A 25,416-nucleotide genomic window follows, 5' to 3' on the forward strand; every position below is an offset into this window, starting at 1 on the left:
GCGGGGGCGCCCAGGCCACTGGGCTCCGCGGAGCAAGCGAGAGGTCTGCGCGGAGTCTGAGCTGCGCGCGTCCCGTCCCAAGGCCGACGCCAGCACGCCGTCATGGCCCCCGCAGCGGCGTCGGGGGGCAGCACCCTGCCCAGTGGCTTCTCGGTCTTCACCACCTTGCCCGACTTGCTCTTCATCTTTGAGTTTGTGAGTGGCTCCTGGCCGGGGAAGGGACGGGTTGGGCTGAGCCGTGCGCTCTCTCGGGCGCCCAGCACAGCTGTCGGACGGGATCCGCTAGCTGCGCAGGTCCTGGGAGCATCGGGGCAGCAGGGGCAGGGCGGGGACTAAGCCAGGGAAGTCCCCTCCCACCTCCGGTCGTTTGTCCCCTTCTAGACCAACAGAATGAGGGGAACAGTCTACAGGACTATGGAGGAAAAACCGGGTTCCCAACCGGGGTCAGATGTTGGCAGCGGGCCAGGCGGGGACGGCTCTTGGTTCGCTGGTCCCAGAGCTGCGCGCGGGGCCCACTTGACGCGCGCAGCGCCACCGAAGCTCACGCCGCGCTTTACGCGGTTGGGTAGAAGTGCGCAGCTTTTTCAAGGGAGAAGGTTTCGTTAAAAAAGAAAAAAAAAATCAGCAAGAGAAACGTTAGTATTACCAACCGAGATTTGGAGATGAGAGGGAGCTGAATCTGGTTTATTTTCTTCTGGCCTTTGAAAGTTTCTGGCGAGGGAACGTATTTGCGACCAATTCGATCTGGAAATGAGGCCATCGTTTGCTCGGCCGCAGTCGTTCTGCCCCGTGTGTGGGGTGGGGGTGGAGGAGATGGGGGGTGGGGGGTGGCGGCGAGAGCGATCCGCGCGCCTCGGCTGACCTTGGGCAGGCCTGGGGCCTCTGCACCTGCGGTCGGTCCCGCCTTGCACGCACGGTCTCTGCCTGAGGCTGCAGGAAAGCGCTTCCTACTGAGAACTCCTGATAAGCGCTCACGGTGTCGCGAAGCCGAAGTGACCTCCCTCAGCCTCAACTCCCCGGGGGCCGCTGGCCTTCACCTGGGAGGGGTGTGCCCTGTATATTCTGTGGGTGCGGTCCGTCGCCGCCTGAGGGACACCTTTTCCGGCACCCCACCTTCAGAAGCGTCAGCGTGGAGAGTTGGGCGGGAAAGAAAATGTCGGAGCCTGGCTGTTTAAAAATTGGACCGCAGGTTGTTATTGCCTGATTGGAGGGGGAGGGTGTGAATACCAAAGGGAGCAGGTCAGTTCATCCAAGGAGGGCTTGGGGGCAGAGGCTAAGAGGGCTGCGGCGGCCTGGGAGCAGGGCTATCATTGAACTTGGGGTGAAAGTCCAGTCGAACCCAAACTTGGGTGGAACCAGTGACTTTAAATCCTAGGGATAGGCGGAATCAAAGCAGTTACATTTAGAAGAAACCCTGGACGCCAATGAACGCAGCCCCACCATTTACAGAGAGCCAGCCCCCTGCTGGCCTCCTTTTAGAAGTTCAGCATACAAGAAGGAGTGCCCCTGAGAGCAGGAACAGTCCAATTAGACGGGGCGATCTGATCTGCGGGAAAGGTGACCGGAGGCTCCCACCCAACCCACGAATGCTGCTGAGATTACAGGGGGAGTGGGAAACCTTGGAACCATCTACTACTGGCAGCTTGCTCTTCCAGCGTGGCTTTGTGGCCTGCCCGTAGTGGGGCTTCCAGAAGAAACAACTCCCCCTAGCCCAGAACGCTTCTCTCAGCTGACTTAGAAAGTCACTTCTCCACCTCACCCCTGTTCCCCACCTCCCTTCCTCACTTCCCGGGAGACCCGCAATGCATAGTCATCTCCAGGCGTCTTCCATATGCTCTAGATTAGGGGTGGGCTCGCAGGTGCCTGCCGACCGCAGGTGCAGAGGCCCCGGGCCTGCCCAAGGTCAGGGCTCGCAGAGAAGAGGAGAAAGCTGACCCCAAGCCTCTCAGTTCTCCTCTGCATGGACTGTAAATATGAAGCTGTATATATTTGATGTGTGGAAGGAGTGGAGGATTAAAGGGCCTGAGAAGGCGCTGGCCACCCGGGGAGAGTTTTTGTTTTTGTTTTTGAGACGGAGTCTCGCTCTGTCGCCCAGGCTGGAGTGCAGTGGCGCGATCTTGGCTCACTGCAGGCTCCGCCTCCCGGGTTCACCCCATTCTCCTGCCTCAACCTCCCAGCTACTCGAGAGTTTTTTTAAATTATGGAATATTACAACTCAACAACAAAAAGACAACCCAATTAGAAAATGGACAATGGACTTGAACAGAGGTTTCTACAAAGAAGATATACAAATGGCCAATATGCACATAAAAAGATGCTTAACATCATCAGGCATTAGAAAAACTAAATTAAAACCACAATGAGGCCAGGTGCGGTGGCTCACACCTGTAATCCCAGCACTTTGGGAGGCTGAGGTGGGTGGATCACCTGAGGTCAGGAGTTCGAGACCAGACTGACCAACATGATGAAACCCTGTCTCTACTAAAAATACAAAAAAAAAAAAAAAAAAAAAAAAAAAAAACCCGGCGTGGGGTGGCTCATGCCTGTAGTCCCAGCTACTCAGCGGGCTGAGGCATGAGCATCGCTTGAACCTGGGAGGCAGAGGTTGCAGTAAGCCACGATCATGCCGCTGCACTCCAGCCTGGTCAACAGAGTGAGACTCGGTCTCAATAAATAAATAAGTAAATAAATTAAATAAATAAATAGAAAGAAAGAAATCACTATGAGATACCACTTCACACCCATTAGGATGGCTACTATCCAAAAAATGGAAAACACCAAGTATTGGATGTGGAGAAATTGAAACCCTTGTATGCCGCTGGTGGGAATGTGAAATGGTTCAGCCACTGTGGAAAACAGTTTGGTGTTCCCTCAAAAAATTATCCTCTGACCCAGCAATTCCACTCCTGGGTATATAACCAAAGGATTCAAAGCAGGGACTTTAGTATTGGCACATGCATGTTCATAGCAGCACTCTTCACAATAACACACAGCCCAGTGGCCATCAGCAATGAACTGAATAACAAAGTGGGACATATCCAAACGATGGATACGACCCGACCATAGAAAGGAATGAGGTACTGATACACGCTACAAAGTTGATAAACCTTGAAAACTCTATGCTAAGCAAAAGACACGAGGCACAAAACATCATATAGTGTATGATTCCGTTTATATAAAATACTGGAATAGATAAATCCGTAGAGACAGAACACAAACGCTGATGGTTTGCCAGGGACCGAGGGGAGCAACTGTTTAATCGCTATGTGGTTTCCTTTTGTGGGTAATAATGCTTTGGAATTAGATTGAGTTGGTGGGTGCACAACAACATGAATGTACTAAATGCCACTGAACTGTCAACTTAAAATGATTGGTTTGATGATAGGTGAATTTCACCTCAAGTTTAAAAAACAAAAAATAGAAATATTTCAAATGCCACAGAAGAATATATATAATACTTTAACAGACACCTACATAATTATTGCCCAACTTTGTCAAATCTTAATATTTTGCCTTGTTTGCTTTTATGTATTAAGGAAATGAAGCTTTCAGATGGCATCTAAGCTTCCTAGACACCCTTCTGTTATCTTATTCTCTCTCTCCCTCCATCCTCAGGGCCACCTACCTGTAGGCTGAATGTGGTGTTCACTTCCAAGCACAGTTTAGACTTTTACTGCACACGTATGAACTACACATGGCATTGTTTTACATGTTTTCGCACTTTATGAAAATGCCAGCATACAATACATATCCTTCTGCAACATGCTTTCCAGGCAACATTATGTTCTGAGATTTATACATGTTGACTTTGTTTATCCAGTCTTCTGTTAATATCCAGTCTTCTGTTAATAGACACTTTCGATAGTTCCAATTTGCTGCCTTTAGCTGTTGCAGACAGCATTGCCAAGAACATTCTCATATTTGCCTCTGTAGTTACCTGTTGGAAATTTCTCCCAGAAACACGTGGAGGATGTGACTTGTTGGGTCACAGGGGATATGCACATTGTCATTTTCCCAGATGTTATCACATTGCCGTCCAAAAGAGTAATTCCCATTTACACACCCCAGGCGCAGATTTACTGGGAAGCTGATGTTTAATTAAGTTCAAGACCCCTACTTACTCAAGCCCCTTCCAAGACTCTGCCTAATTTTGTATTCTTTTATAAAGATGGTCCTCCCAATTGTTTAAGCTTCAGGCTAAACCTGGACCTTCCCCGGCCCCCACCAGCAGCACATGAAAGTCGCCATTGTTCCTCACCACTTGGTAGCGTCAGACTTTATAATTTTCTGCTAGTCTGATGGGTGTGAAATGCTTGATTATTTTTTAAATCTGTAGTCCACTGAGTTGTTGATGACTCATAGTTCAGATTCCCATGCCTGACCTCCCAACAGCCTGGGAGGCACAGATGTCCAAGCCGATCAGGGTGGAGCGCCACTTCCATGGTGAGGGGACTGCCCACTGGAGCAAGTGAGGGTGGCAGCTCAGGGTGGGGCATAGCAACCTCTCCTTGGCCCGGCACCCCTATCCCAGACCTCCTGACCTCTGAAAGCTGCAGAGTCCTCACAGGAAGAGGAAGGCAGGCCCAACTAGGAAGTGAGACTGCCTTTCCAAATACCTCCAAAGCCACAGAGGCTGTGCCCTTATTGCAGGTGGCGGGGTCATCAGTGCAGCCCCATATAGGCCAAGGGTGAAATGGTCAATGTTCTCCGCTCCTCCAACAAAACCCAGGGCTTTGCTTCTCGTCTGCTCCCCTGCAAAAGTCCCATCCAGTGAGGAACTTTTCCTTTTGGAGCCACTCTCTGTCTCTGTCTCCTTCTTCATTCTAAGCCAGGGACTTCGTGACACTGGGCCACCATTCAGGGAACGAAAGTCTCACAGGGAAGGCTTTCTGTCTCAGCTGTGGCCCCCAGACGCAAGGTCTCCCACAGAGTGCCAGGAGAGACCCCCTACCCATTCAGGACTTGTGAAGGAAGTGCCTGAAGAGGGTTGTGAGATCATCTACTCAGCCCCCTCCTCCCCGGGCCACAAAGGAGGCATGGTTGTGAGTGAGAGTGTGAGGAATGCCGCTCAGCCCTCCAGGGGCATGCCCTCCTCCTCTGTGCCCCAGAAACACAAAGAGAAGTGCGGTCACATCATGGGTTAGGGTTGGGGTGGGGAGACACCAGCAATCAGTTTGCAGTTTTGACAGTTACAGTGAACTGGACAGAGTAATGACTAAAATGACACCTTTTCTGTGACCCAAAGTGACTGGACTTTTATTAAGAGTGACCAGAGAGGTCTGGGGACTTGTGCTAGATTTCTACCCGGCTGAGGAACAGCCAGCCCGACAGACCTTGGACTGCATTAGGTGGTCCAAGCTGTGGCTGCATTGAGAAGGTGGCATGGGAACTCCTAGGAGACCAGAGATGTAGAATGACAGAAACCTCACTTTCAGAGCTGGCAGGGAACTGAGGCTCAGACAGGGAGCAACTTGCCTGGGTCACCGGGTCTCCAGGGTCCAGCGAGCACTTCTGGCAGTGAGCAGGTCATGCCCAGGCTTCTCCCTTCACCTAAACAGCCACACGAGATTTTGCTTGCACTAGAAAGCACACTGGGATCCTGAGTAGGCAGCCCTGCCCACCTGGCAGCCCTGGGCAAGGCTTGGGTCCCTTCTCTCCCCCAACAGGAATGAAGGGACCGCTCAGGACCACTGGGAAGCTCACACCTCCTCTGGGTCTCCTTGTCAAAAACACACCCTGCAGGTTCTGAGTCACGAGGTCCAGGGCAGGTTGAAGAACCCGCATTGCACTGCACACCCTCCACTGACTCGCTGAGACTTGGAGTGGACATCTGGAGGCCAGGCCACCCTCTTGATATTTTTGTGGGGAACAGAATAGTGGGAACAGTTCTCAGGGAGAGGCTGGGGCAAGCAGCCAGGTGCTCTGAGGTTCTCACAAGTCAGACCAGGGACCTCCTCTGTTCCTGGAGAAAGTTCCCTGCTGCGCTAGCTAGGAGCCTCTCCTACAGGCGCCAGGGAGTGGGGCAGGCCTTGCTTGGCCAGTACGGGATGGTGGCTGAGTTGGCCTTCCCTGACTGTGTCCACTGGCTCCTGGCTCTGTCCCCTCTCTGTAGCTATTTAGAGAGGGCTACTGCCTGATCTGCCATGTTTTCTCCTCTCTTCCTCTCTAAAGGGAGGAGAAGTGTTCTAGACAGAGGTTTCACAGGGGTTTGGTGGAGAAGTAACTTTTCTGGTTTTTCAAGACCAGAGGCTGGCTTTGGTGAGGACTCAGTGACTTTGAGCTGCTCCCTGGAAACTGCTAAGTGTGATGATGGGGCTCAGCTCCACAGGATTGTCAGACATGTGTCATCACACCTGAGCTATATTTTAAAAGATTGCCTTTTAGCTTTTCATAAGTCACTCCCCCACCTCACAGGGATGGGGCAATGCCAGAACTGGTGCAAAGGCACCCTTTCTGTCCCAGTGCTTTCAGAAGTGAGTAGGAAGCCCCACGATGCTGCTGCCAGCAGCACTCACACTCAGGTCGGCCAGGGACAAGGGCTGAATTTTGCACCTATACTCGCCACACCAGCAGGTGAGGGGTAGAGCATATTGTGCTGCCAGCACAGACTAGCTCTGCACAGCCTTAGCAGTGGCTTGGCTTTGTCCTGGGCCCAGACACATTCTCCAGATAAGGGGCTGGGAGTAGGGACTGGACTACCTGGAACCTGCCTTGACACAGGACAGAGCCAGCCAGACTTGAACTAGAAGGGGCTGGGGGCTGACTTAAGCCACTGTGGGGCTTCCTCCTGGCCCCTCCAGTCTCAGTCCCTGGACATGGTGCTTTGGACCAGCAGGCCTCAGGGACAGGTGCTGATAGGACACCCCAGCAGGTGTTCCCTCCTGGTGCTGATGGGTGTGAAGACAGTGGGGGACTGTGCCCCTTGTCCTTGAAGCAGGAACGTTCTGGGGTGTGTGGCCAGCTCCTTCTCACAGCTTTCAGATTGTCTCCAAGGGCATGGAGCATGGAGCAGGTCCCTCGTGGTCTCTCATCAATTTGGAAGGCTCCAAATTGCCTTTGACACCCTGGTGAAAAGTTTGGTTCCCAGTGAGCTCCTAGCTGGGCACGAGCAGTGTAGCCATTTCCCTTCTTGGGGTCATGAATGTACCACACTCTGATTCTCTGCAGCACTTCTCCCCAGGCTCTCTGCCACTGCCACCTCATTCATAGCTAGTGTTCTATGCCAGTATTGGGTGAATCATTTTAATGTACCCAGGCCCTGGGTCCTGAAAAACATATGTAGGAAATCAAAGGAAAGCCTGTCACCAGCCACAGCACCTCCGCAGTGGGAAGAGAAGGTGCAGGGTCGCACAGCCAGCCTCACTGACCTGCAGTTCCTGGCCAGAGCCTCCAGTCCCTGGGAGAATGCAGTGGGCTGGGAGGGGAGGGGCTGGAAGGGCAGGGGGAGGAGACAGAAAGTGAAAGTCCCAGAACCAACTTGGAGGGAGGCCCACGGTGGGGGGGGGGGCCCGGGAGGTGGGCACTCCAGGAATAGGGCTATGGGGAAGGACAGAAGATGACGTTCCCTGACGTGTGAGTGGAGTGGGGAGGGGTGGGGTCTGCATGATGGCCCCTCCCTCTTCTTCAGACTGAACTACAGGCCTGCATCTGCAGAAGAGGGAGCGGGATCCTTTGGCGTTTCATCTTGTGCTGTACGTGTCTTAAACACAAACCTTGCTATTGTTTTCCTCTGAAGGAACAGAGGCTATTGAGACTCATTGTTTCAGTGGCGGGCCAGGGAGGGAGAAGCCGGCTGGGAGTGGCCTAAAGACTAATTGGTTATTCTCCCTCCTCCATGTTAACGCGCCTGTAATCCCAGCACTCTGGGAGGTCAAGGTGAGAGCATCACTTGAGGTCAGGAGTTTGAGATCAGCCTGGGCAACATAGCAAGACCCCATTTCTACAAAAAATGTAAACAATTAGCCAACCATGATGGCTTGCACCCATAGTCCCAGCTACTCAGGAGGCTGGGATGGGAGGATCGCTTGAGCTTGGAGGTCAAGGCTGTAGTGAGCTGCGATCGCATCACTGCCCTCCAGTGTGGGTGACAGAGTGAGAACCTGTCACCAAAACAAAAATCTCATGGCCATTTCCAAAGCTGACCCTAGACACAGGAGGTAACTGTCACACCCATGGGGGCCTGGATCTGGGCCTCAGCCAGCTCGTCAGAGGAGCACCCAGCAGCTGTGGGAACGTGGGCAGGTAACTGTGCCTCAGTTTCTGCATCAGTAAAATGGGGACATAGCAGCACCTGCCTCACATAGCTACTGCCCCATAGCTATCAAGTGCTGTTATTATTAGTTGACTAACAATTTAAGCATCTGCTCTGAAACCAACTGGCCGACCTGTGCTGATGTCAGGGTCCGCAAGGCCCACCCCCATCACCTTTGCCGTAGGTGCCCTCTGTTCTATTCTCAGGCAGGTGCTGCATGAAGATTAGGATTGGGCCAGGCTGTGGAGGGCACACTTGACTTTTCCCAGGGGTCACTGAGTCCTGCACAGACACCACCTTCCTGGGACCTTCCCAGTGGCTCTCCTCTCACCAAGAAGGAACAACTGAGGGCAGAAGTCAGTGTGTCCTCAGCTAAGCGCTTGATGGGGCAGCCAAGGGGTGGAGGACAGGGTGGCAGCCCCAGCCTGCCTTCTGCCCAGGGAGTAGGCTGATTTCTAAGCCTCTCTGCATCACCCTGCCAGCCTGGTGCCAGGATGGGCAGGCAGAGCTTTGTGGATTCTGAGTGTGACACATAGCTACATCTGCCCGCAGGCATAGGAACGAATTACCGGTGGGCTCAGATTAAAGCTTTCAAAAGCGATTTGTCATCAGTGTCAGTGTGTCGGCTGTATGCAAGGGCATCGGTTCAGGCAGGGGGCAGCCTCTGGCAAAAACCTGTGCCCTCACCTCCCCCAGCCTCCATCCTGGCCCCCAGCTGCTTGGCAGGTGGGCATAGTTGGATTGAGGGGCCTGGCAGGAAAGGAACTGCCCAGCTTGTGGGTCTCAGGACTATTTCTAAAACCAGCCACAGACCTCCTTCATCTCCATTTGTGATCAGGTTGGGGGCGGCAGTGGGAATGCTTCTTTGTTGGAGGTGACCGTTTAGGCCCGAGCTAACCCATCACCTCCACCAGGAAGCCCACCCTCCTAGCACCCTTTCCTGGCACTCAGAGCACATCCTGCAGACCTTTGCTTATTGTCTGTCTCGTGCCTACACCCTGAGTCTGCCCACATCCCTGGCACAGATCAAGAACTCTGAAACATTTGTTCTCAGCAAGCATCGGTAGGGAAGGGGCTCAGGTCTCCTCTCTCACCTACCTAACATTGATGAATCATAAGATGAGTCCTTGACCTCAAAGGCGGACAGAGGGTGAAACTGACAAAGGCTGCCAGTCCCCAAGAGACTCTGGGAGTTCCAGCTCCCTTGGACCCTCCCAGACCCTGGGCGGGCAGCCTTCTCTCGCCTCTTGCAGGTGTACACCTGTTTTGTTGGTTTGTTCACATTACTAACCTACCTGGTGACTCCCATAAATCCCTTTTGTTTTTCTTGCATTTAAGCCACTCCTGTCTGGTCTAGCATTTCCACGGATTTTGCTTTTTACAGGTGGCTTACCCGGTATTTTCACAGAACCTCTTGGTTTCTGTTTATCCTGCTGGGTAAGGCCAGCAGATATAGATATGGTAGACAGAATTTTCCATTCAAATGAAGACATGCCTATCAGAAAGCCCCTAGATTTGTGGATCTGAGAGGAGTTTTCATGCATTCAGGAACTAGTGACCGTCCTCTAGCTCGTGAGGGAGGTGGGTGTTAAGTCAGTAGTCACTTTGTCCTGCTGGCGGCATGTGCTATGGGAGAGGCTTCCCTGGGGCTCAAGGGGGGTGAGATTGCAAGCCTGAACAGGGGGCTCTTCCCAGTCCATCTTGCCTTGTTAATATAAACTATGGCCCTCCACTCAGCTCTTAGTTTTTTTTTGTTTTTTTTTGTTTTTTTTTGAGACAGAGTCTTGCTCTCTCACCCAGGCTGGAGTGCAATGGTGCGATCTCGGCTCACTGCAACCTCTGCCTCCTGGGCTCACGCCATTCTCCTGCCTCAGCCTCCCGAGTAGCTGGGACTACAGGCGCCCACCACCACGCCTGGCTAATTTTTTGTATTTTTAGTAGAGACGGGGTTTCACCGTGTTAGCCAGGATGGTCTCGATCTCCTGACCTCGTGATCCGCTCGCCTCCACCTCCCCAAGTGCTGGGATTACAGGCGTGAGCCACTGCACCTGGCAACAGCTCTTAGATCTTTTAATCCCAAATCTCTATCCCCTTCTTCACAAACTGATCCAAACCCCCTGAGTCCTGCTCTTGCCTTCAGTTTAGATAAGGAACACTGTCTAAGGCTAGCTGGGGGTGATGATGGCATGAGGGGTCCCTCTGGGAGGAAGAAGCCTGCTGATGAAGAGGCCAGGAGGGGAGAGTGACTGGTGTAGGTAAACCAAGTCAGGTCCCAGCCCCGCTCCCAGGGTTCTCTTTGGTAGCAGTCCCAGGGGTCAGACTCCCAATAATCTGCCTTTTCAGTTGATGCAGGGAGAGGGTCACCACCCAGAGAATCTCGGACCCCTCCCCCCATCTCTTCCCATGGGCTTAGGTGGGGATCTTGTGCCAACTGCCGGGCTCTGTCCCTGTCCTGTGTGATGTTCAGTATCTGGTCACCATTGCTCAGACACTGACACTTTCACCAGGGCCTGAATCCGCCCTTGGTGGACCCAGAGCTGCTCCAGTGGGGACTGTTGCAAGACTGCATGAGAGAGGAGAGGAAGGGAGAGGTGGGCTCTGTTCATTAAAGTGTGTCTTTGAACGAGATCCATTTCCTTGGGTGTGCCTGCCTTACTGTTGACCATTCCACTGTCAGCATCTGTTAAATGCGTGAGTGAATGAATGAATGAGTGACCAAGTGAGTGAGTCCGTGAGTGAGTAAGAAAGTGAGTGACTGAGTGAGTGACCGAGTGAGTGAGTGACTGACTGAGTGAGTGACTGAGTGACCGAGTGAGTGAGCGACTGACTGAGTGAGTGAGTGACTGAGTGAGTGACTGAGTGACTGAGTGACTGAGTGAGTGACTGAGTGGATGAGTGAGTAACTGAGTGGGTGAGTGAGTGACTGAGTGAGTGAGTGAGTGACTGAGTTACTGAGTGAGTGAGTGAGTGACTGACTGAGTGGGTGAGTGAGTGAGTGACTGAGTGACTGAGTGACTGAGTGGGTGAGTGAGTGACTGAGTGACTGAGTGACTGAGTGGGTGAGTGAGTGACTGAGTGAGTGACTGAGTGAGTGACTGAGTGAGTGAGTGAGTGACTGAGTGAGTGAGTGACTAAGTGAGTGAGTGAGCAAGCGAGTGAGTGACTGAGTGACTGAGTGACTGAGTGAGTAGCTGAGTGAGTGAGTGACTGAGTGACTGAGTGGGTGAGTGACTGACTGAGTGAGTGAGAGACTGAGTGACTGAGTGGGTGAGTGAGTGACTGAGTGAGTGAGAGACTGACTGAGTGAGTGAGTGACTGACTGAGTGAGTGAGTGACTGAGTGAGTGACTGAGTAAGTGAGTGACTAAGTGAGTGAGTGAGTGAGCAAGTAAGTGAGTGACTGAGTGAGTGACCGAGTGAGTGAGTGACTGAGTGCGTGAGTGAGTGACTGAGTGAGTGAGTGACTGAGTGACTGAGTGAGTGAGTGAGTGAGTGAGCAAGCGAGTGAGTGACTGAATGAGTGACTGAGTAAGTGAGTGACTAAGTGAGTGAGTGAGTGAGCAAGTAAGTGAGTGACTGAGTGAGTGACCGAGTGAGTGAGTGACTGAGTGAGTGAGTGACTGAGTGAGTGAGTGACTGAGTGACTGAGTGAGTGAGTGAGTGAGCAAGCGAGTGAGTGACTGAGCAAGTGACCGAGTGACTGAGTGAGTGAGTGAGTGACTGAGTGAGTGAGTGACTGAGTGACTGAGTGGGTGAGTGAGTGACTTGGTGAGTGAGTGACTGAGTGAGTGAGTGACTGAGTGAGTGACTGACTGAGTGAGTGAGTGACTGAATGAGTGAGTGACTGAGTGAGTGAGTGGGTGAGTGAGTGACTTGGTGAGTGAGTGACTGACTGAGTGACTGACTGAGTGAGTGAGTGACTGAATGAGTGAGTGACTGAGTGAGTGAGTGGGTGAGTGAGTGAGTGAGTGACTGAGTGAGTGAGGGAAGCTTCCCTCTGGCTTGCTGGGACTGAGTTCCTTCGTACCAGGAGGTAGGTAGGGCTAACACAAGTAAAGAAGCCAAGCAGTGTTTACTCCTTGCCTCTCAGAACTGGAACAGAGTCCCCTATCCTTCCTCTCAGATGCATTTTCTTAGGGGAAGAGCCGCAGGACTTTGCGGAAGCCTTCAGCATTTAGGGGTCTTGGGTCTTCCCCGACCTCCTGCTCTGTGCATATTCCTTCTCCCACCACCTGGTGCTCGGTGCCCTCTTAACTTCATCCGGGCATCAAAGCCTGTTGTGCCATTTACTTGCTCTACAGTAGCTCATCCTTAACCCAGCTCTACCTGCCTACACACACACACACACACACACACACACTCACATGCACACACATGCATGCACGTGCACACACATATACACAGTCATACACAGGCACATGCACACATACATATAGACATGCATATGCAGCACCATACACATACATACACATGCACAGACATACACACATACATACGTGCATACACACCTGCACACAAAAACTTACACATGCCTACAGAGAAGTACACACATGTGCATACATACACATACATATAGGCACATACATGCACATATACACAAGCACACATGTACACACACACACATATACATACATACGCACAGAAAAATGCTTCCTACCCTCCATCTCACTCCTAGAATGATTAGCTTTAAATCAATCAACCCATAGAGCTGGGCAAAGACTGCTGAGCCTCTCCTGAACCACACAGTTGTTTTTCTGGTCAGATCACCTACACAAAATGTCCTCCTGGCATTGAAATAACCCTTGGCTGCTAAGACGATTCAGTGAGTGAATAGATTGCCAGAAACATGAGTGGGGGTGCTCCTCCTGGTGGCCTTGGGAGGGCACAGAAGGGCTGGGAGCTTCCTGCAGTCCTCCCAGCAGACGGGGATGACTCCACATGCCTCCCTCGTCCGGCGAGGACATCTCTTCTTTTCCTTCCTGGGGAGATGATTTTTGCCACTTGACCTAAGTGGCAGGGGAGCTCAGCAATGGTGCACAGCCTCTGTTCGGTGGCTGGTTTCCTTTACATCTCAAGAATTCAAGGCACAAACTGTTGTTCACATATGCCTTTAAAGGCACACACCACGTGCTCGGTGCTGTTGGGAATTCTGATGCTGGGCTCTGGGGACCACACCACCAGGTGTGTAGATGGAAAGCCTTGCCTGGAAGACCTCTTTGGGTCACGTCTTGATGTGTCCTTGGAAGAATTTCCGCTTGTGGAGGCCCTAACAGAGTGAAATGGAGCCCCAGAAAAATATCCAGAGAATTTGAGCAAGCTCTCTGCATTGCCTCTATTACCCAGCCCTGCAGCGGAAGCACTGGGGACTGTGGATGAAGAGTTCTTTCAGCCACAGGGAATGGAAACTCCAGACGAATCTGAAGAATGTGCCAGAGAATGCGTCTTCCCGTCCTTGATGACCAGGCCCGTTGTTGGAAGGAAGGCTGGCTCATATCTTAGTATCCTTTGTGCTTCCTTGTGCGGGGCAGGCACATTTTTCTCAACTTTTGGTTTCTAGAGACCATAGGTTTTCTCTTTTTGATCCTTTTGAGGTTATTTTAAAATTCTGGCTCTTTTTGGGGTAGTTTTGGAGTAGATGATTGTGTGTATTGAGATCATATTCAGACTGCTGGGATTTTTCACATAGTTACAGAAGAGGCTGCTCCATCTAATGACAATTATGACAGCAAGCGCTTAGTGGCAGCCGGGTGCTGGCTCCCTGCAGATATAACCTGAGTCACAACTACTGTTATCACTACTTTTCAGATGAGGGGACAGAGAGATTCAATAACTTGCCCAGGGACAGCAGGTCACCCACTAGTGACACAGCTCACTTCAAACTCGTCAACCCTGGTTCCAAAGTGCACACCCTTAACCACCTCTTAAGCACCCTGGCTGCTTCCCATGATTAATTTGGAAAGAAAACAAGAGAAGCTTCTCCGAGTTCACACAAGAGCTCCCAGGAAGACAATTCCTGACAGATTTTTTTTTCACAAACATCATTTCATTGGGTAGACCATGGATGTGAACTCTTTGGAAACTTTTTATCCAGTTTTGTACATTATCTCATGTTCTTAGAGAAGCTCAACTCTGCTCAGCACCCCCAACTGGACTGAATTAAAGATGGGTGATTTCCAGCTCTGTCATACCAGGGTTGGGAGGGGCCTCCAAATGCTCATGCACCCCCTCAGTCCCCATCCTCAGACAGTGAGGCTGCATCTCAGAGTTCAGAGGAAACCCAAGGATGAGCTAGTCTCATGTTCCAGGCAAGACAGGGATCCAAGCTCAAGGAGAAGAGAGGAGGGGAAAGGAGAGGAAACACTAGGGCGACATTTTGCACTGAGACGCCGGGCAGGACCTGGAGGGGGGCAGTCGGCTGGCATCGCTGGAAGGCAGGCAGGGCCCTGAGACAGGAGCTGTTTCCTCTTCTTACAGGAGTTACAGAGCATTGCCCATGGCCTTATGTTATGGCAACACATCACGAGGCCTTGGCCAAGAGTCTGGGGCATCTGTCCGATCACTCTGCTTCTTTCCTGGGAATCAGACTCTGGGCATGAGTCCTGGGCTTTGGTGGTTTTTTTCTAAAGGCGCCCCAGGTGACTTAATGTATAGTCAGGGCTGAGGAGGATAGAGTGTTTGCTGAGGCCCCAGTCCCATCTTCTAACTCAAGGCCCTGGGACTCAGAGCACTCAACCCTTGTCCCTCTGCAGCCACCCAGCTGGAGACGTTTGAGATCACCCAGCCAGCTGTCCCATCTCTATTTTGATGGACAGTGACAGGGTGCAGCTGTGGGGTCGGAGGAAGTCTGGCCTGTTGGCAGAAACGAAGGGGACACAGCACCGTGCCTCCAAGGTGCCAATAATGTTTTCAAAATAATTGCCTCTTTGCATTGCCACCTGGAGGCTGGGAGCCACCTGGAGTCTCCCTGATGAAAGGAAATGCTTGAACCCTCACATACTTCCTTGCTCTGAACAAATATTTGGCCAGTGGGGTCCTGAGGCCAGGCTGGAACAGATTGCTCCGTGCCCAGGAGTGCCTTATCTCCCTGGTGTGGGTGCCCTTCTTACTCTGTTTGCTCTCTGTACATTTAGTAGGTGGAGCAGGGCAGGAACCAGCTTTGACTCATGGTTTACAACAAATCTCAGCTTTGCACACAGCGGGGCTGGAGGTTCACCCTCCCTCAAGCCCTACCTTCTGCTACTCCTTGACCCATGCCCGGCTGCCCAGCCTTCAGCCTCCAAAGCCCTCACAGCTGCTTCAGCATCCTCTGAGCTTGGCATGTGCCCTTTCTGCCCCCTGGAGAGCCCCTCCCAGTCCTTTGGCCTGGTTAACCAGTTAGGTCCACCTCTCTCCAAGGCTCAACTGACCCTATGCACCTGTCCAGGCTGCTCTGCCCACTCGGGGCTGGTTGTCCGCCTGCATTTTAAGTGGCTGCTTATGCATCTGTTTCCACTGAGCTGTCAGTCTCCTGCATGAACGACATCTTATTCCCAGGTATTGGTAGTGCTGGGCTCAGTGCCAGAAGCTTCATACTCACATCCGTAGTTTTAGCCAGTTCACACCAGCCCCCAGTGTGGGGAGACTGCTGTGAGTTGCCATTTGCAGAGAGGAAGCTGAGGCCAAGAGGCATGATCACTTGCTGCAGAGTCCCGCGGTGACTTTGGAGGACAGCTCCTCAACGGGAGTCCCCTGCCAAGGGGAGGGGGCCAGCAGGGCGCCTCTGCATTAGAATTCTCCCAGAGAAGACCGCAGCAAAGGCCTGTGCTCCAAAGGCAAGGGGCGTGACTCAGCTGAGGCAACAGCTGTTTCTGTTCCACAGACACCTAGCCGGGAATGAAATCTCTCCTGACCCGGCTGTGCCTTTCCCGTATCCTCCTCTTCTTCTCAGGGTTGCTCTGCACCCTCCTCCGTCCCGCCCCCGAGATGGCCCCTGTGACTCTGGGCTCTGCAGTCCTCCCTGGGCATCTCCTGGGCAGTGCTGAGGGGAAGGTCTACCGCCCCACTGCCCATCTCCTGGGAGCAAACTCCCTGGCTTTCATGATGTCATCTGTGCTGAGACATCTGTGACTACTTTCACCTTCATATGTTTCTGGGACAGGCAAGGACTGGTGTAAGAGCGTCCCTAGGAATGCGGTTCCTCAGAGGCTTCTGGGTTGGAGGCTCCAGGGACATGAGACACACTCACCCAGGGCCCCCTGAATGGTGGGGTCCAAAAGGGGCACTGTGCGGCTGCGACAGTAGAGATATTCTGTGTAAGACCCCTTGAGAGAGAATTTCTCACCTGAAGACATTATACTAAATGAAAGAAGTGAGTCACAAAAGTCCATATATTGAATGATTCCATTCATATGAAAGTTCAAAATATGGAAATTTGTAGAGATAGAAAGTAGATTCGTGGTTGCTTGGAATGGGGGCAGGGAAGCCACAGCTCATGGGATTTCTTTCCCAGGTGATGACAATGTTCCAAGATTGACTGTGGTGACGGACACGCATATCTGTGAATATTCTGAAAACCAGGGAATCATACCCTTTCAATGGGGGAATTGTATGGGCTGTGAATTATAGCTCATAAAGCTGTTTAAGAAAAGAAAAAGATAATGTCTCCCCACCGTCTCACTATGAAACATACCGCTTATAAATATACCATGCAAAGGAAAAAAGTCGGCCTCATTTTTTAAAGGACCCACTTGCAAGGTGATGCCCCCAGAGGCTGGGTGGGGTCCTGAGATCTGTCAGGGGACAGGAACTGGGGTTAAGCCCACGGTGGGTTTTGTTCTATGGACAACTGTGGACAAGTTTCCCACTATAGACTGCAGGAATCTGCGTGCCAGTGTGGGGAGCATGGAATTTCCCAGGGAGCTGGAAAATAGTCTTCATCAGGTTGGTAAAAGCACACACTGGAACAGGGCAGAGAGTCTGGCCTGACCTCAAGGCCCTCCACGCAGCTGCCGGAAGCTCAGAGCCCAGGCTGTGGCTGCAGCCAGCAAGGTGCACACAGGAGGCTGTGACCAGTTCTCCACGCACTGACTTCCCCTCACTTTTCCTGCCCTTGATTCCTCACACCACTCACATCTTAAGCCACATGGGAAGAAAGGAGTGGAGTGAGATGACTCTGCAGACAGAAGCTGAGGACTACCTTCTCAGATTTGCCATTTCCAGCTGCCGTCTGTGCATTAATTCACCTCGTATGTATTTTACAGTTAATTTTTCCCAAAATAATGACATTGCAACCATAAGCATAGAAACAATGTCACTATCCCGTTTACCTTTGCCTATCCGCGCTATTGGAGAACTCCAGACACCTGGCTCCACTCTGAGCCCTTCTTGCCTTCATCAGAAGAACCAAAGAGAGTAAAGGAGGAGGAAAATCGTTTCCTCACTGTGAAATTCAGTGTTCCTCGATAGCATGCGTATTGGTCACCCGTAAGCGCCTCTGGCCCACGGGGTCCCACTGGGGTTCCATAACGGAGTCTCTTCCCAACCAGGTGCAACCCAAGCTGCTCCTTTGGGGTTTGGTTCATAAGTGGCTCTAGTTCAGCCACACCCAGGTACCAGGAGACCAAAGGCCCGTTAGCTGACTTGGACACCGATGCATGGCTGTATGGGTCTTCTCTTGGTCCCCACCAGTGAGGCAGCTGTGAGCAAGGCAGTCCTCAAGCCCACCATCACCTGGTCAGGGAAAGCGCCATGTTATCCCTAACCCAATACACCTGTGTTTGTGCTGCGTGCTACAGAGAAGACGTGCAGGACTCCCCAAGACTGTGTGAATGAGGAAGCAACTTAAATTGGTCCTCCTGGGAGGGTCAGGTAGCCACCAGGCAAAAGGCACTTAGAAGCGGGGTTCCCAGGCCAGGGCCTCCCTCTTCCCGCTGGATGTGCCCGCTGGATTCTCCCATTTCTCCATACCACCCTCGCATGCCTCCTGAATCCAAGCCCCGCCTGTACCAATGCGCTCCTGTGCCTCCGTCAGTGCCCGTTATGGAAAAGGCCACATAATCTGTTGGATCTTAAACTCAACTGTGGATGGAATCTACACACATCCTATTCCATGGTGGTCTGGGCATTTTTATTTAATTGATTTAGCTCCCATTTTTGTAAGATGCACAGTGCATCCCACTGGCCCTGCCACGTGCCTTCAGGCAACCTAAGATCCATCAGCAGAGGACGCTTTCTGGTCAGAGATGCCCACATCTGATTCCTTAGGGACAACTTGGTTTTAATAAATCCAAAGTCTTCATTGCACTGATTTTTCTACCCAAAAGCAATTCTCTCCTGATTGCTTCTCAGCCAAGCAGCTCAGAGAACACCTGTGAAGGCAGCGGTATCTCTCACCCAGCAGGCGGGTAGCAGGTGCAGGGAGGTGGGGGGTCAAGGTGCTATGTGAATTCAAACCAAAGGGGACATAGGCCTGGGAGGGCAGCCCCATCCTCAGCCCCCCAGACACTTCTGTAGTACCTTGGAGACTTTTGGCTGCAAAGGAATCTCCACACAGGCCTGGAGTGCTTCGAGCCCAGTCCTCATCCAAGTGGGGAACATGTGGATGAGGCTGAGCTGATTCTTACTGGTGGGGGTGGTGCTGGGGGAGATGAGGAGAAGGGAAAGAGAAGTGCAGAAAGTCCCCGCTGGGGTTTGTACACGCCTGTCCACAGTGAGGAACGGGGTTTGTATGTACCCATCCGCTGTGGGGAGCGGGTTTGTATGTGTCCATCCACGGCGAGGAGCAGGGCTGGGCTACTGAGGGGTGCTACTGGCCCCCATATCTGCTCCTCTTTGACTGTATGGGGCTCACTGACCCTGGCGACATCAACTGGGGTGTATTCTGGATAACCACGGGAATGTACTTCCCTCGTGCCCATCCTCAGCCATCCAAGAGACAAGGCTGTCCTTGGTCACTCCATTCCAACTCCAAATCTGGTCATCAGAACACTTCCTGGACTTGGGAATATAAGGAGTTGAATCCAGAAAAAGAAATAATGAGCAAGAGAAAGAAAGAGAGAGAAAAAGAAAGAGAGAGAGAGAAAAGAAAGAAAGAGAGAGAGAGAAAGAGAGAAAGAGAAAGCAAGAAAGCAAGCAAGCAAAGAAAGAAAGAGAAAAGGAAGGAAGGAAGGAGAGGGAGGGAGGGAAGAAGAAAGGAAGGAAAGAGAGAGAGAGAGAAAGAAAGGACGGGCAGGGCGGGGAACTACTGACAGTGTGGTTAATTTGTTTTGCCGAATAAAGACCAAAAAGATCTGCTGGTCACTACCATTGCATAAAAGAAAGGACATTTTAATATCAAAGCAAGTAGGAGGGCTAGAATATCAGAAGAAATAGCAGCCCTTCTCATGACAATACCAAATGGCATAAATCCTTTCTTGGAATGATGAATTACTTAATTTCCACCTACCTCAGTTTCCTTATCTGGCAAACGGGTCGGCATTGCTCATAGGGTTGCTGTGAGAATCACTGAGTTATTATTTGTAAAGTGCTTAGGATAGTGCCTGGAATGTAGATCTGATATAAGTGTTTCTTAAATAAAAAATTAAACCCATATTTAAAAAATTAATCAGGTCAGGTGCAGTGGCTCACGCCTGTAATCCCAACCCTTTGGGAGGCTGGGGAGGGTAGATCACCTGAGGTCAGGAGTTCAAGACCAGCCTGGCCAACATGGTGAAACCCCGTCTCTACCAAAAATAGAAAAATTAGCTGGGCATGGTGGCATGCACCTGTAATCCCAGCTAGTCAGGAAGCTGAGGCATGAGAATCACTTGAACCCAGGAGGCAGAGGTTGTAGTGAGCCACACGCCACTGTACTCTTGCCTGGGTGACAGAGCAAGACTCTGTCTCAAGAAAAAAAAATTTTTAAAGTTAATCAGGGCAAGCGTGCCGGGGATTGGGACTGAGATCCAGCACAGGGCCCTGGGGGCACTAACGATGCATTTTTGGAGAGGAAAATGCCTGCCCTGTTCTCTTTGCCTGCTTCCTGTGTTTTTGCACCCCAGTCACCCCATGTGACCGCTGGTCGGGGGCCCTTCCTGGGCTGGGGCTCTCCTCTAGGCCAAAACTCACCCCTCCTCCTCCTCCCCCGCAGATCTTCGGGGGCCTGGTGTGGATCCTGGTGGCCTCCTCCCTGGTGCCCTGGCCCCTGGTCCAGGGCTGGGTGATGTTCGTGTCTGTGTTCTGCTTCGTGGCCACCACCACCTTGATCATCCTGTACATAATTGGAGCCCACGGTGGAGAGACTTCCTGGGTCACCTTGGTGAGTCCAGCCCAGGGCGGCTGCTGGTTGTGGGGGGGCGCAGGAAGTACTGGTCCCTGGCCTGGTAGGGTGGGCTTTTCCAGTGCCAGGTGAGACTTCTCCGTAGATGTCACCCCACCATGTTCCAAGGCTGAGCCTGCCCAGGGCTCCCAGCAGCAGAATCAGGAGAGGCAGGGGCAGAGGCAAGGTCGCCGCTGCCAACCCTCACTGGACCTGTTCTGTGTTCTCCTGCATGACTGCCTTTCCATGGATAACCAGCTGCCCAGCCCCCACACCACCTGTACCCACCAGGTGCCTGCCTGCCCCTCCCATCACCCGCGAGTGCTGTTTTCACCTCAGGGCAGCAGGGCCCCGGAGGCCGACCGAGGTGTTGGGCTCCAGAAACTGGCCCTGGCTCTGAGGGTCAGTCCATGCTTACTGTCCAGCTCCTCAGCCACTGCCTTCCAAGCAGGGCTGCCAGAGAACACTGGGAAACAGAAGCGGCCTTTGGTCATTATTCTGTATAAATTCTGCTTTGAGGCCCATGAAAAGGTAACTTTTACATGTAGGACACTTGCCTGTTACCTGCTGTAGGGGTGGTGGGGCCATTTGGCCAAGGCTGTCACTCTCAAAAGCTCTGCAACTTAGACTTTTGAAATCACTTCCAAATCACAACTACACAAAACCCTGTTTTAGTACCTTTTTGCTTTCATTTATTTCTTTATTTTGAGTTGGGGGTCTCATTCTATCACCCAGGCTGGAGTGCAGTGGCGCAATCTCATCTCACTACAGCCTCGACCTCCCAGGCTCAAGTGATCGTCCTGCCACAGCCTCCTGAGTAGCTGGGACTACAGGCATGTGCCACCACACCCAGCTAAGATTTATTGTTTTGTGTAGAAATGGGGATCTAACTATGTTTCCCAGGCTGGTCTCAAGTCCTGGCCTCAAGAGATCCTCCTGCACCAATCTCCCAAAGCTCTAGGATTACAGTCGTGAGCCACCACGCCCAGCCCTTTTTTGCTTTTAAATATACCAGGAGCCAAAAATAAGCAATGAAACAAAACGAAACAAAACAAAAGAAACAGCATGGTCCTGCCTCACCCTGCACTGGTCAGTGAGGCCACACCCAAGCTGGACTATGGCCATGCACGACACTTCTCAGATCCAGGACCAGCTTTTCCCTGCGACACCCCAAGCTGCCAGCCCCTCCTCCACCTCTCCCTTGACCTTTCCTCAGGGGAGACCAGTGTCCCATCCCCAGCGAAGTGCTCACTCTGGCCCCACAGCAGTGAAGTGAGACTCAGCGCAGCAGGGCAGGCATGGGACCTCCATGACAAGGTTGGGAGGAGTGGGATTCAAAGGAAGTGGGGGGAGAGGCAAGGGGCGGGGGCAGAGGGGACCTCGGCTCTGCATCTGGGTCCCGTCTGTCTCTCCGCATCCCTCTGACACCCCGTCTGCCCCGCAGGACGCAGCCTACCACTGCACCGCTGCCCTCTTTTACCTCAGCGCCTCGGTCCTGGAGGCCCTGGCCACCATCACGATGCAAGACGGCTTCACCTACAGGCACTACCATGAAAACATTGCTGCCGTGGTGAGTCTGGGCACCTGGGGCTGTGTCCACAGCGGGCGGCTCCGTGGCTGGCAGGGCGTGTGCGGAGGCTGCCCAGGCCCTTGGTCTGTTTTCAGCTCACCAACTTTTGAGTGAGTTCAAACCTTGCCTTAATCCCTGGAGCAGGAAAGCCCCCGAGAAGGGCAGTGTCGTGTCGTGCCCAAGACTCCGCTTAGTCGTCCGGCCAGGGCTGCATGCCCCAGGCCTGCGTGGGTTTTGCAGAGGGCAGATGTGTGAGGGGATGTGGCTGCCCAGCGCCCTGTCCGAGTGCTCCCTGAACAATCTTATTTAACATCTATGGCAACCCTACAACCCAGGATTATGACACCCATCTCACAGACGGAGAAGTGGGGCCAGAGAGCGTAAGTGACTGGCCCAAGATCACCAGTCATTGTGGGGCCCGGCATCAACGCTGGGGGCCCAGTCCCCACACTCTCAGCACCAGTTTGGGGCTGTGAATCTGACCTCATGGGTCTCCTGACTCTCCCCAAGTGGCCGTCCATTGAAGCATCCAGCCACGAGTGGAGACACTGAGGCCAGGTGGATTTTCTTCTTAATGGACTGGATCAGAATGACAGGGTAACAGAATATATTGTTTCATCACGTGTTTTCCAGAGCTGTGCATGTGTGACCTTGCACCAGTCTACGATATAAAACAATAAAACATGCTTCTCACCATGGGTATTGTTAAAAAGTAAGAAGTTTCAGAAAGAGCACTCTTCAGGTCTCTAGAACTTGACCTATGAATTATGCAAATCCCAAGGTAGAATGTGGTGACAGATCCTGAGATACCAGCTCTAGTGGCCAAAGCTGTGTCATCCTCTCTTTTTGGAAAGTGTAGGGCAGAGGCTGAGAGAAGACCCACAGATAGGCATTAGAAATGCGGTTGGCGAAGTGCCTCTTCCCACTCCCAGAAGGAGGGCCCCAGGGGAAAATCCCTCAAAGCCTCATTTGCTGGTCCCTTTGCACAGTCCCCTGCCCTGGGGAAACCACACACTGCCCTCAAGCTTCCAGCCTACAACCGCTCCCCTAAAAAGGGCCCCCTCAGGATCCTGGCATCCCCCCAGGGGTTCTGCGGTGTGGAAACATCTCCCGTGTTGGCCTGTCTCCCAACATGGCTGGTTTCCAAGCAGCAGCACAGCCAGGGGGCACCTTGACTGATCTTCCTTCCTGGGGAGGCTGGTGACCCACCCTCCATCTTCTTCACACAGTTCCATCTCATCTCTCTCTCCCAAGACTGCCTCATACTTCCCCCATCCCAACCAAGCCTTCTCTTTTAACAAACATCAGCAAAGTGTCTGACAATAATTTCCATAAAATTGTTGTGGACAAAGGTTGCGAAATGTAGATGGGATATGGTTAGTGGGTCAGCACTTGATGGAAAAACCCAGCTAGGGGAATGAACACCTTCCCGCTGGGCAGGTCTCTAGTTGAGAACCACTAGGCTCTACTGCCTTCTGAATTTTCTCTTTTACCTTTTATCAAAGGCAGCACACAGCCAGATAGGTGTGCAGTTACAAGCCCACAGCTTGATGGATTTCATACAGCGAACTCCGTGTGTGGATGGTGTCTGGACTAAGAATTAGGGCCAGTTACCAGCGCACAGCTTGATGAATTTTCATAGAGCGAAACTCCCCTGTATAGTTGGCATCTAGACTAAGAATTAGGGCCTGATAAACCACTCCCAGAAATCCCCTCAAGTCGTGTCCCCATCACTGTGCACCCCCACCACCACCCAATTCTGATTTCTAGCACCCTGTTCAGTTTTGCCTGCCTTTGAACTTCATATAAGTGGAATTATACAGTGGGTACTCATGTGTGGCTTCTTTCTCTCACCCTTGTGTTTGTGAGATTCACCCAAGTGGCTGGGTGTAGATGCGGGTTGTTTGTTCTCATTACTGTATAGTATTCCCTTGTAGGAATAGACCAACAGCTATTTATCCATCCCATGACTGACCATGTTCCCATTTTTTTTTTTTTAGTTGAGTTGGATAGACACAAATATGTTCATGCAGACAGGAGCATTAGAATTGAGAACCAGAGTGTTCTCAGCTGGCAGATGCGCCCAGATAAAACCACCAAGGGGAAATCTGCACGGTGTTCGATGTAAAGTCACGCCTTTCAACTCACGGTATCAACTGCATCTGTCCGTGAGAGAGAAAGAAGTTGGTTACTCAGGATTCAATCCCAGACCTGCCCAACTACAGCATGCCCAGACCAGGGGATACTTGGGTACAGGGAGGCACCTCACACCCTCTCTCACACAGCCTGGTTTTGGAAGCAGCCAGCCTGCCTCACATCCACTGTGTGGCTACTAATTAGGGTCTGTTCCAAGCTGAGCTCCTCCCTCTCTCCTTTGTGGGTGGCGGAGCTGCTTTTCCAAGGAGACCCCAGGGATGGGTGGAAGTCGCCTGGGGCGAGATGGAAATTTCTGGAGAAATCTGGAGGTTTCTAGATTATACAATAGTGGGCAGTGATGGCTGCAGTTTAGGGCGAGGGCTTTCTGAAGCCAAAATTTGCCCATTCGTGCCCAGCTCTACGCGTTCCCAGTGGGCCATTTCTTGAACCCACTTGGAAAATGAGTCTCCACTGCTCTTCCTGCTGGGGACTTCCAAGGTGCTTCTGCCAAAGGCTTTCGTTGGTCTGGAATGCCCACCTTTTATGGACGGCTGCCCACTGGTGTCTGACTGCTCCTCCCCAGATACGTTCTCTTAAATGTGTTATTCAATAATTCAGCTTACTCACCGCCTCCGGGCAATGAGGGAAAGGGCTTGGCCAGGTGTAGGGGCAGGAGAGCAGGCACCCTGAGGGCTGGGGTTGATGAGCATTTTCAGGAGTCACAGAGGCATAGCCGCCCTAAATGGACGTCGTGCCTGAGCTGGAAACCCTTGACCCCCACCCAAGGTCACAAAACCAGGTGCAGAGATTGGACTTGGCAGCAGGCAGGGCTTCAGGGAGTAGGGTGATGGGAGCAGACAGTGCCCAGGAGGACACAGCAAGTCCCCAGCAAGCAGGGCCATCGCTCCAAGGGCCACAGTGGCTGACTGGATGGTCCCAACAGTAAGGCTTTAGACAAAAGCTCAAAATCCCTCCTCCCCTTCTCTGTCCCTCACTTCCTATGAAGTCTGGCTCCCTCAGCCACACCTGTGATATTAAGAATCCTAAAACAAAATAATGATAGGGCGAGGATGTCCAGGCAACATGGGGACTTTCACCAGGGCCAGCAAACCCAGGTATTTACAATCTCTCAACCGAGCTACCAGGACCACAGCTGGAGGGCGCTGGTCTCACTGGTATTGGGGAA

The 25,416-nt window shown here is 52.2% G+C and overlaps 1 protein-coding gene and 1 long non-coding RNA gene across 2 annotated transcripts in view; one reads left to right on the forward strand and one right to left on the reverse strand.

Moving 5' to 3' along the window:
• Positions 1–25,416, forward strand: part of MAL (mal, T cell differentiation protein) — a 26,394-nt gene continuing 978 nt past the window's right edge. Inside the window, exons 1-3 of the mRNA XM_002811633.5 lie at positions 1–195; positions 20,357–20,524; positions 21,969–22,094. Of these exons, the coding sequence (XP_002811679.1) occupies positions 103–195; positions 20,357–20,524; positions 21,969–22,094 (387 nt within the window). The 5' untranslated portion in view covers positions 1–102. The remainder of the gene's footprint in view (positions 196–20,356; positions 20,525–21,968; positions 22,095–25,416) is intronic.
• Positions 22,608–25,416, reverse strand: part of LOC129057626 (uncharacterized) — a 17,838-nt gene continuing 15,029 nt past the window's right edge. Inside the window, exon 4 of the long non-coding RNA XR_008522251.1 lies at positions 22,608–24,256. This is a non-coding gene — a long non-coding RNA (uncharacterized LOC129057626). The remainder of the gene's footprint in view (positions 24,257–25,416) is intronic.

This window comes from Pongo abelii, chromosome 12 (assembly GCF_028885655.2).
Source record: "Pongo abelii isolate AG06213 chromosome 12, NHGRI_mPonAbe1-v2.0_pri, whole genome shotgun sequence".
In the NCBI taxonomy this organism is placed as follows: domain Eukaryota; kingdom Metazoa; phylum Chordata; class Mammalia; order Primates; family Hominidae; genus Pongo; species Pongo abelii.